The following is an 11096-nucleotide window of genomic DNA, read 5'->3' on the forward strand; positions in this document are numbered from 1 at the left end:
GCTGATTTCTTCAGGGGAAACTCTGCATCATCCCGTGATTGGCCCGGGGTGAGATGCACGGATCATGAAGACTTTGGGGACTAGGGTATAAATTAAATATTAGTTCGTATAAAGAGGGAACCTCGTCGGTGTAGGTAAGCCCTACTAATGGGACAAGAGACCTTGTCCGGGTGGAATAACAATAACGGATGATTGTGTTTGAATAAACTTCTCACCGCTGCTTATCATTGGGAATAAATCCACAAGAGTTGGATCCTGAATCTTGACGATTCATTGTTTCGTCTGGCCCCCAGAAGTCCAGCCGTCTAGTCCAACTTAGCGGGGGTAATCACTAATTACTAGTTAGTAGTACCTACTCCACGGGCAACACCTACGGAAACACCTACACTTGACACATTGCGGCTATCCTACCCCCGAACGCCTCGGACGCAATGGAGTGTCGACATGTCGACATGTCAGCAGAAGATATTCCGGCCGAACTCTCCAGCGGCAAATTATTGGCATGCTGACCGGCTATGATGGACCAAATAAAACCCAAAGACGCGAGGGTGCATGCAAGGCCAGCAAACGATCGCCAATCGGGGCGCAACAGACGAAACCCCCCTGTAAGACAAGATGCAGCCTCGCATCAGCTGCTGCGCTGTTTCTTCGCCTGCAGGACACCAGTCCATTTTTCTCTTTCTTCTCACTTCTCTCCCCCTCCCAACCCCCGGTCAATGCGGGTCATCGGGCAGAACGGGCCTTCCTCGTCGTTTCTATTCCTTTCCTTCATGTCAATCCATCTGTCATCTCCAAAAAAAAATTAAACTTGTCTCTCTTTAACCACCTGAAGTCCCCTTCTGACTGACTCTTCAACCCCCACCCACACTATCACGACGCCTACTCCGGAACTCTCACTTCGGATCGGTCCACCATTTGGCCCCCTCCCTCATAAGCGTGCCGATCGAGTCAACCGGGTCCGCTCTTATGTCCGAGGCGCATTGGCTTCGTTTTCTCCATGTCACATCCGCTCGTGGCAGCCGTTTGGGAGCAACTCGGGCGCCGTGATCTGGCAAGCATTCTACGCGAGATTATCGGGGAACATGCGGCTGCGATTGCCGTCTCCCAGATCCAGGATGGCACGCAGGCCTCCAAAGTCGAGTCCTTGACGCGCTCGGTGTTTTGGATCCGCGCCATTTTCGATCTACAGAGGACGTACTTGCAGGGATTGAGGAGTGTTCATGATGGCCAGTCGAACTTTTTGCATTACTTATTGCCGTCGGATGTGATACTGTCGGCCGTCATGTACCTGGTGCAGGTCAAGACCAGTCTGTTTCCGTGTACCTCGACTACCGCGCCCGACCTGGTACGCTCTCGACATTTCTTGGCCCATACGCTACTGGCGGGCATTCGCCTGTTGCTCCTGCGCGGGGAGAACATGTCGCCCGATGCGAAATTTAACATGGAGCGCGTGATCCGTTCGGCGTGGCGCGACCCCGACTTGTCCGGCATGGAGAGATATCTGGTCAGCGACCTGTTGCCTAAGGCCATCAACAACATCGGCTCGCCAGAGTTGTGTAGGAGCCAAACTCCCCTGGCCATGGGGAAATCCGGTTCCCCGGCGTTTGTCTCGGGAATGGTAGGTTCTGCCTCTGCGCCGAAGCTGAGGATATAATCGGCTGACGTGAATTGTTTTAGTACCCGTTCTCGGGGACATCGGAGCCGAACATCACGGAACTTTTGTCCGCGCTCCTCAATAACAAGACCGACCAACTGATTCCGTTCTGCCTCTTATTTGACATGCTGTGGGCGGCGGAGTCGGCCCTTGTCCAGTGTCATATCGACCGCCGGCGCGTCTCCCAGGAAGCAGAGCACACTAGTGATGCAGCATTCGAGGTTGACGAGGCTTTCGAAGAAGCGCGAGAGACACGGACGAAATTGGCCAAAACAATCTTGGCTGCGTTCAAGGATGAGTTTACCACTCCGTCTTTGCAGGTACTGGCGACCATTATATTGAGCCAGGACGGCGAGGGCCAACCGCCCGTGCAAACGAGGAGGATTCGAGACTCGTGGGCCCAGCTTTCTGGGCTGCGGGAGACATGGGAGAGCTCCCTCGGGCATCTAGTGAGGTGGTTGATCAACCGCAGAGTCCAGCTCTGGGGCTGCAATGGGGAGCTTGAAGCAAACTCGCACTATTACCAGCAGAACCTGGCCAATTGGTTACAACTCTCGCCTGTACCAGACAGCGGCGACTCATTTCAAATGCCCGAAAAATGGGCCGACATCATCTATGTGGTGAACTGTCCTGCGGTACACCTCATCCCCAGAGGACTGTTAGAGGAACAGCTGAGAAATTTTGACAAAAACGCTCTCGAAGTATGTGCAGACCCGGCTCCCCACATTCTAGCAGGATAACAGTTTCCCTCCACAACCCAATGGGTTTGCCACCGCGTCTACTAACAATCGTATTAGCAACTGAAAGGGAACCTGCGGTTTTTGACCACGAATATATCTTGCCCCATGTGCCCTGGGAACACAAAGATACAGTACGCACGGATGATTGAGCCTCTCGACCAAGTGACTACGCCCATACTCCCTGAATCGGACAGCAACAGACGCCTCTCTCTCTCCGGCTCAATCTCCCGAAATACAACATCCTCGAGTTCAGTAAGCTATTCAACGAGCCACTCCTCAGGCGATGCATTGAGGAGTCCCGTCACACCGGTATCATATACGCCCGGGTTCAATGAGATTGGAAGCAACCAATCAGCTGGCATGTACCCAGATGGGTCGGACCCGTATCTGACTAGGGCGAAGGGAGACCCGTTCCTTGAGAAGCAAAAAGTCAAGCCGATTTCAAGAGAGCTGAAGAGTGTGAAGCTACCCATTGGTGGAGGATCTATATTTAGACGCGGTTCGTCCCGAGAGGCCCAACTGCCCCAGCAACCTCGATTCTGTTTCTCGGCTTCTGGAGAGTCCCTCCTCCTTTGGGGTGCCGGTAGCAACTGGCTAGTGCGCTTCGAAACATCCTCTGTTGAAGCGCAAAAACCCATTGGTCAACGATATGACGTGTCCGGCGTACAATACGCCGCCGCAGGCGATCAGCGCTGCGCTGTGATTGCCGCAGTTGGGGAGGTGAGATCAGTCCCCTTTCTATCTTGCAAGACCGAGACTTCATTAGCTAACACGAGTGCAGCACTATGAGCTTCTTATCTTCCACAAAACGGCGCCCGTTCCAGAAGCATTCGTGACAATCGACACCCAACTATCTCTATTACCTCCAATTTCCATAGTGATGTCACGAGATGATAGATACGTCGCATTTACCCTCAATGAGGAGGTTCGAATTTATGAGGTTGGCACCAAATACATCAGAAAAATCATGGTAGACATGAATCTGAATCACCACAAAATATATTCTGCCGACAGCTCAATACCAGCAGATGGTACAGCGGAAAAGAGCAATAAAACAGCACTTGAGAGAAAGATTCAATTCTCCACCGACGGGAAGAACCTCGTCGTTGCGACCCATTTAGGAGGTCAGGATGCCTTTGTGGACGTTTGGAACTGCAGCACCGAGCAATGGAACGTCGGTCCCGACTGTTCGAGGACATTCAAACTTCCACCAGTAAGTGTACACTTGACCTTGCGTGTCTCATCAACGAGCATTCTAACGGCAGACAGTGGACATCCAACGATAAAGGCGCCACGTGTGTTTTCTATGACAATTACCACCGTGCCGTCCTCTTGACCGCCTCATCCAAGAAGGAATACCCTGTATCATCCCCTACCGTCGAGGAAAGCAACATGAGTGACCAATCTGGCACAACGATCATCCACGCCGCCCAATCGCCGTCCGGGTCACGGTTTGTAATAGCCAATGGGAACAACCAAGTCTGCTTGTGCAACACCAGTGCTAGCGGGACACTCAGGCCTTCGCGGACAAAAAAGGCCTCCAACAAGATCAGCCCATCGGTCTTCAAGCCAGGAAAGCTGGCTCTCTCCTTCCCGCGGGAGAACGAAGTACTCCTGTTCTGGATCAAACAGGGGCGGCTAATACTCCGCATGGTCCGACTATACGAGGGCAACGAGACCGTCAGCGAGTACGATTTGCGGTCCGATTATGACCGGTTAGTGATGGAGCGCCTCCAAATGGCCGGGTCACCAATCCACCACCGGCAATATTCCTTGTCGAATCAGCCAATCGCGGAGATGGATGGTCTGGCGTTATCATCTCCTGGAAGACCCGAAATGCCCGAACTCCCATCGACCTGAAAGATATCCCGTGTTTCCATACTAGCGATCTTTGTGAGCATGTACTTGATTAAAAGAAGGTTAGGTTGGCTTGTCTGTATACTTTTGTCTGTACTGTAACAAAGAGCAAACAAAGAAATGCGAGGCAGTGACATTACGTAATCTCGGAGCAGGCCACCTGTTACCTAAACGGGTTAGAGCGGGGAGCTTGGCGGATCAACAAAAGACCGAGCGCCGGGGGCTTCCTCGACGTCACCAACGACAGCATCAACATTGCCTAACAAAGAGGTCTCTGAGGAGAAGGAGAGCGCCAGAGGTGAGTGTTCTTGCTGTTTTTGGTCCTTTGAGCCCTTATCTTTCACTCCTTGCACTCCCCGCGTCTCTGGACTCTAGTGAACATGTGGATCTGCCTTTGCGGATGATCGACTTGGCATCGGGCCATTGACGAAGCCCCTCATGCGCCGATACATTGCTTGCTTCTTTCTATGAGCTAACTTCTGCTCGGAATTACAGGAATCCAAGGTGTTCCACAATCTTGAACCGCATTTGTCCGTTATCTGAGCCCCGAACAGACACCATTGTGTCAGCCGTTCCACCCCATCAACTATCCACGGCGCATCACTTCAGGTCGACGTCATTAATATACATGCCATCCGAGCACTTCCCCCAACCTTCCTGTACCTACCAGTCACATCAACTCCTACTTCGATCAAGACAAGCCAACCCTAAATAGTGAAAGTATACTTCTTTTTATACACACAATCATGTCACAACCCGAGTACGACTATGCGCGTCGGCCCTCGCAGGCTGAAAACCAGACCATCCAGAAATCCGAAATCCCGTTGAAGGAGCGGTTCTTCCGCTACTTCCAACAAGAGATTACTGGTATGATTACAGCTCCTGGACTGTGAAACACAGTCAAAGACACCCTGACACTAGAGGTATTCTGTAGCTCTCCAAGAACAAATGGACCGTCTGGCAGATACGTCTCTCATAGGCGGAGAACGCACCGATGCCACCGATCACTGTCTGGCTGGAATCGCGCGGTTATCGAACGAGGTCAAGGATGCAGCGAGCTACATCCCAACTTATGACCAGCGGGTATATGCAGAGGTGAGCATTTCCCTGCAGGCTGCATTCGCACCATTCATTATTATTGTCGCTGTTTTAAACTAATGCGTTCTAGGCTATCAAGGCACTGCAGGATAAGCTGGCCGAGACCAGGGCGCTAGTGGAGCCTCGTCCTAAGTTCAGCTTTAAAACTAAGAAGAATGCTTCGGCTGTCTCCTTGAATGATGCCGCCCAGCTTGCTATGGAACGTCGCCGTCGCGTACCGGGATATCTCTCGCCCGGCGCATCCTCCGTTAGTTCGTCGGAAGGCCAGACACCCAACTACCCGTCCACGCCATTGAATGAACCCAACCCGATTCTTCAACCCCGGGCCGAATTCGCTCCTACTTCTGTTCCGGCGATTTCAGTGGACAAGCCAGACATGCTATCAAAGGAGGACGACATGAACTCTGCCTTTGCTGCGACGGCTGTGTCGTCCGTGGCGGTGAATAACCACTTTGGCCTTCATATCATGCTTCCTGCCTCCGGGTCCACTGCTACTGTCCCCGCGTCTATCACCTCCCTCCGTCACTGCGTGGTGGACATGTCCATACCTACTGCGAACGGCAAGCCCTATGCTAGCCTGACGGCCAAGGGCATCAAGGAAAGTCTCTTGATTTGTGGCCAAATCAACGGCCCGGCTCATATCACAGGCGCGGAGAACAGCATCATCGTCGTGACTTCCCGTCAGTTCCGCATGCACAACTGCTCCAACGTAGACGTTTATCTCAGCTCCTCGAGCAACCCGGTGATCGAAGACTGCAAGAATGTTCGATTTGGCCGGATTCCCAGAGCTTATGTATGTTCCTGAGGCCTAGATTCCCGTTGATAACTACGTACTGATTCCCGTTCGCTTACTAGGCTCTGGATCACGACCGCCCCGATACCGAGGACCGCTGGAATCAAGTCGAAGATTTCAAATGGATCAAGCCCGAGCCCAGTCCCAACTGGAGCTTGCTGGGTGGCGACGATGCGGTCCCGGAGGAAGTGTGGGCGGAAATTGTCCCTGGTGGCCCTGGATGGTCTCTGGAAGATATCCTCCGTGCTACTAATATAGTGAAAGCCTGATTTACTAGCCGCCTTGTGGGTATTTTGGCTAAAGTCACTCTGTTATGGTTCTTGCTTTTTTATCTTGGATGACTTGAATGTTGGTAAGGAGCTGGTATCATTGATGACGGCCCATCACTTTTTGAATTATCCCTTTTTATCTATCTGGAATGGAGTTTTGCTGGTTGATTTCATGCGATTTACTGCGGTTTCGTTTGTACTAGTACTATAATGTACAGGTCTGGAATTGAAAATCATTTCATGCATGCTTTGGATCGATGACCAGGATGGATCATAAGACGAAGCCCGCTAATGTGCTTTACAGCTATATGATCCATTCGAGTGCAGGAACCTGGCTTCCATCCGCATTTCCAGACTTTATATATACATGTGTTTAATACCCGCAATGGAACTCTTAAAACTCCACCCTGAACACCAGCACCTGGTTATCAATATCATACCCAGACCCGTCCGAGTACTTGAACCGACCAAAGTTCATATATCCTATGACAGAGAATTTAATACTTAGCACCGACATTCAAACGCCGCAGATAGAACCGTATCCGGAGCAACGCGAGCCAAGGTCTCACTTACCATCCTGAGTCATGAAGTCATTATCACTGAAACTAAACAAGAAGTACTCCTTCTTGCTGTTGCTCTTCGACGACGACGACGCGCCCGCCGGAACCAGCGCCAAACTCTCCCACTTCTCATTCAGCAGACCAGCATCCTGGTCGGCGCCATTATGCAGGCCGAACTTCGCCAATTCCGAGTCGACGTTGAAATTCAGGAAAGAGCAGTACTCGACGGGGGTGATGTCGTCGTTTAGCTCGCCCTTGGAGGAGGCGATGGATGCGCCGGCCTCGTCGTACTTGCCCTTCAGGTCGGTCGTGGCGTTCGAGACCGAGAAGACGTCGACGTGGCGGTACACGGAGCGGGTGTTATCCTGGCCGTGACCGAAGTTCGAGTCCCGCGACAGGATCAGGAAGTCGCCTGTCGGGAGGGCCAGAATCTCGGACTGCGAGGCGACGCGCATGGGGTCTTTCTTGTCTTCTTTTGTGTAGTCGTTGTATTTGGGGAGGAGGACGGCGTATTCGTGCTTGAGTTTGGGTGTGTCAGAGGAGATATCGTACGCGAGGAAGCGCGTAGGCTGTCGGTTCTTCTTCTTAGGTCCGCCTTCTTGATCCAGCGCGGATTGCAGCATCGTGTACAGGGTCTTGCCATCAGCGGAGAGGCTCAGGGCCTCGAGGCCTTGGTTGTTGTTGCGGCCGCTGTCGGTGTCCTCCGGGACGGGCAGGCGCTCCGGATCGTAGACCGGCGGGCTGGCGGCGCTGAAGCTGCCGGTGGAGTTGCGATGAGGGAGGATGGCATCTGGGGGCCGGATCGCTTGCACCATCTGTCCGGTCGCGGTGAATTTGTACACGTAGGGTCCGTATTCCTCCGAGACCCAGAACCCGTCGTCCGACGTGTCTAGGACGAGTCCCTCGGCATCAATCGTCACTCTCTTGCCGCCGGGGCCAGATCCCCCGAAGCCGTCGCCCTCGTAGGTTGCTACAGGCAGAGGAGGAAAGCCGGAATATGCGGCCGAACCGGTCACGTCGGCGTCGAGGCCGGTGAGAGGCTCGCCCTTGGGGTCGGTGAGAAGGATGGTGTCGAGATACTTGAGGCCGAGGTTTGGTTTGGAGGGGTGTTGCGCCGACGCATTGGGGGCGAGATGAAGAGAAAGCCCTATCTTGTGGATGCGTGGCTGGAAGTTGATTGTGCCATTGGTGTTCCTGAAGCAGTTTTTTAGATGGATTGATCAGAATCTACTGTGGGAATCAAGACAGTAACGAACCAGCCACGATCAGGGAGACAGTAGGCGACACCTTCATATGAATCACGGCCTGTCTGGCGCCAGGAGGCCTGGTCGATGGCCGCAGAACTGCCAATGCCTCCGAGGGTATCGCCGTATTTGTCGAGCGCGTTGGACGGGATGAAGCCGTAGCCTTCTAAACCAGTGTATGCATACTTAGTGCCCCCACAGGTGGTCTGGTTGACAATGCGATTGGCACGTGGGGGAAGAGACAGCGCCGTCACGGCTGCCGAGAGAGGCAGAGTGGCTGCGAAGAAGGTCAATTTCATAATTGACGGAGTTGGTTGCAGGACAAAAATGCAGAGACAGAGAAAACAAGAAAACAAGAGTTGTTATTTCACCGCCATTCGGACTGGAAATAACACGACGATGGATGTGAATTAAATACTCCCCCTCATCACGGAAAGCAAGCTATGGCAATAGCCAAGACAGCAGCGTCGAACGTGGTGACGATCGCGCCTGTCATTCGCGCGATGCTAGTGTTTGTTGTACAATTAGGCTGGCACGAGGAGACTCTCATTGGCGTTGATTGAACAATGCAATCCAACTTTTAATTAACTGTCAGGGGCATTGCCTTCCCGATCGAGAACTAAATACTCCTTACACGGTTGATCCTCCACCTATTCAGGACTTCCAACCACTCGCATGACTCGCCAAACCACTATTACATCCAGCTAGTTATGTACCTATGATGTTGTCCAAGTCGTGGGCACCTTGGGATATTTCTTGGCATCCAACCCAAGGTCTTCATACACGGTGTCATCGCCTAGGAGTAGAGGACGTCATTAGCCGGTGGATGCGACGAACCCATGTATGACAAGAAGGAAAATCCTACCTCGCAACGATTCCACTCGTTCTTCATTTTCGTGCTCGAACTTTTCAAGTTCTTCCCCGGGCTGTTCTTCTCCCTCTTGTTTATCGTCAGGGTCGGCAGTGGCAGCCTTACCCAGCTCATTCGTGGACTCGCCGACCATGAGGAATTGAGCATTGGGGTAATCGATGAACTCGGGCTCCAATGGTTTCCAGCGGTAATCACCGAACTTCTCGAGAATCCTGTTTTTCAAAGTAAGTTGCTATGAACCTGGAAGAGTGCTCTCGGGCAGGGTACGACAGAGTCATACTGTTCAGGATACTCCGGGCCTTGGGGAAGAGCGGCGTATGAGGGGCCTGGATGCTTGGGATTCTTAGACTGTACAATCCAGCTACCGCGTCCATGGAGACCGAAGTCCTCCTGGAGTGTCCCGATCTTTTCGGGAATAGTGAGGATGTAGGCCAAGTGCGAGGCTCGTTTCGCAGACGTAATTGCATAGACACCCTCGGCGAACGGTCTGGCTTCTTCGATACTACGCTCGCCCTGGGTAGCAGTCTCGTATTTTCCGCCGACCATGAAGCTATCATGTAGCGCTTTCATTGACTGGCCCGCCTTTTCCACAAATCCCATATCTCTCTCATTCCCACTTGTAGGGAATTTCTTTTTTGGGAGCGCCATCAGTCGACATTTCGAGCCAGCTTCCACCGTCCCTTGATCTTCACCAAGCGCGGCTCCCAACGGGGTGGGCCGCAATACAATAAAACTCCGAGCAACGTCGTTTATGCTCTGAGGTTCCGAAGTATTAACACGAGGACGGTAAAAGAAGTAGATGATACCTTTCTCAAGGACATTCGAGGTAATGACGTCTTCTCTCTTCGGGGATTTCTTGACGCCATTCTCAACTTCGTGCTCGGGGGCTGGTTTCTGATCAGGCGCTATGAGCAAGTCGTAAGTATAAATTGTTCAAGTTGGGGCTGGTATATGGCTCTATATTATTTCGCACCTGCAGATTCAGGGGGTTTGGTATTTTCTGCACTGGCCGCCGGAGACTTCTCCGGCGATTTCTCCTCAACATGCTCATAATTCTTCTCGGTCTTTGGTTCCTCAGATTCCTGTTCCTTGTGTTCGTCATGCTCGGGCGCGGGCTTATCCTCTTCTGCCTGTTTCGATGGTTCGGTTGACGGTGTCTGCTCGGCTACTTCTTCCTGAGCGGGCTTGTGGTCATTCTTCTTCTCTTTTTTGGTCTCTGGGCCTTTATCAGACGACTCCTTGCGCTTCGTGCCCGCTCCGCCCCGGGGCTTGGTGTCTGGAGCGGCAGCCATGGCCTCTTTGGCTTTCTGAGCAGCTTGGCGGGAAGAAGTTCTGGTTGGCGCCATTGTGGGTTGATACAATGAGGGTACAAGTCGTGTGGATACAGAATTGTCTTTAATGAAGCTACGGTAAGGTCGAGAACCTGCAGAGCCTCTTCCAGGTCTTCGAGGTCGATGAGGGCTGAGTGACGTCATAGATGTCGCCTACCTGATCGGGACTAGCGCGCTTCGAGACTAGGATAGGTCACGTGAATGACAGATACCCGATGGGGCAGAGTATAGATCACATCTGATCAAAGCACAGATTCAATCCAGATCCATTAATTCGGGAGCATTAAATACATCTGATGCGCTCGTTGTACTTGCATCAGTGAAGGGAGAGTCGGGTGTGAAGCTGTCGCTTGATGCGGCCTCACTGAGTTCCGGAGGTGACAAGCTGCTTCCCCTGCGTTGTCTTTTCGGACTTAGTGACCCTTCCCCGTATTGCGCATCAAACGTGCCCCTATAATCCTTTTGGTGTGCGCCAGAGGGCCCTGCGACAGTGTTCGGCTTCCTCTTTCTGCCCCTTTTCGATCGATGGACAAGCCGTGGGTTTGTGCTGTCCGAATCGCAGTGAAGATCCTCCAATGAGCCGACCAGGTCAGATTGAGCTTTTCTAGCATGGTCCCTTGTTGAGCGAGGGATTTCGCTGGGGTCATCGCCCGGTTCCTCAATTTCATAAGGCTGGACT

At 52.5% G+C, this 11096-nt stretch overlaps 4 protein-coding genes across 4 annotated transcripts; 2 read left to right on the top strand and 2 right to left on the bottom strand.

Moving 5' to 3' along the window:
* The first annotated feature begins 710 nt into the window (after nucleotides 1–710).
* On the top strand, nucleotides 711–5440 carry LDX57_004560 (uncharacterized protein). Its single transcript, XM_046086224.1, has 6 exons — nucleotides 711–1618; nucleotides 1678–2355; nucleotides 2452–3114; nucleotides 3176–3607; nucleotides 3664–5118; nucleotides 5186–5440. The coding sequence occupies exons 1-5, from the start codon at nucleotides 998–1000 to the stop codon at nucleotides 4252–4254; spliced, it is 2985 nt and encodes a 994-aa protein (XP_045942187.1). The 5' UTR covers nucleotides 711–997; the 3' UTR covers nucleotides 4255–5118; nucleotides 5186–5440.
* Nucleotides 4998–6411, top strand: LDX57_004561 (putative tubulin-specific chaperone c; the record flags this gene model as incomplete). The annotated part of the gene is made up of 4 exons (XM_046086225.1): nucleotides 4998–5118; nucleotides 5186–5346; nucleotides 5420–6142; nucleotides 6205–6411. 4 exons carry the CDS (start codon nucleotides 4998–5000, stop codon nucleotides 6409–6411), a joined length of 1212 nt encoding a protein of 403 aa, XP_045942188.1.
* A 394-nt stretch (nucleotides 6412–6805) lies between these two features.
* LDX57_004562 (esterase-like/phytase family protein) lies at nucleotides 6806–8514 on the bottom strand (the record flags this gene model as incomplete). Its single annotated transcript, XM_046086226.1, has 3 exons — nucleotides 6806–6894; nucleotides 6985–8165; nucleotides 8228–8514. The coding sequence occupies 3 exons, from the start codon at nucleotides 8512–8514 to the stop codon at nucleotides 6806–6808; spliced, it is 1557 nt and encodes a 518-aa protein (XP_045942189.1).
* Nucleotides 8515–8931: 417 nt separating this feature from the next.
* LDX57_004563 (uncharacterized protein) lies at nucleotides 8932–10432 on the bottom strand (the record flags this gene model as incomplete). Its single annotated transcript, XM_046086227.1, has 4 exons — nucleotides 8932–9011; nucleotides 9081–9298; nucleotides 9367–9991; nucleotides 10060–10432. 4 exons carry the CDS (start codon nucleotides 10430–10432, stop codon nucleotides 8932–8934), a joined length of 1296 nt encoding a protein of 431 aa, XP_045942190.1.
* Nucleotides 10433–11096: the final 664 nt, after the last annotated feature.

This window comes from Aspergillus melleus (assembly GCF_016097325.1).
Source record: "Aspergillus melleus strain CBS 546.65 chromosome Unknown contig2, whole genome shotgun sequence".
Classification (NCBI taxonomy): domain Eukaryota; kingdom Fungi; phylum Ascomycota; class Eurotiomycetes; order Eurotiales; family Aspergillaceae; genus Aspergillus; species Aspergillus melleus.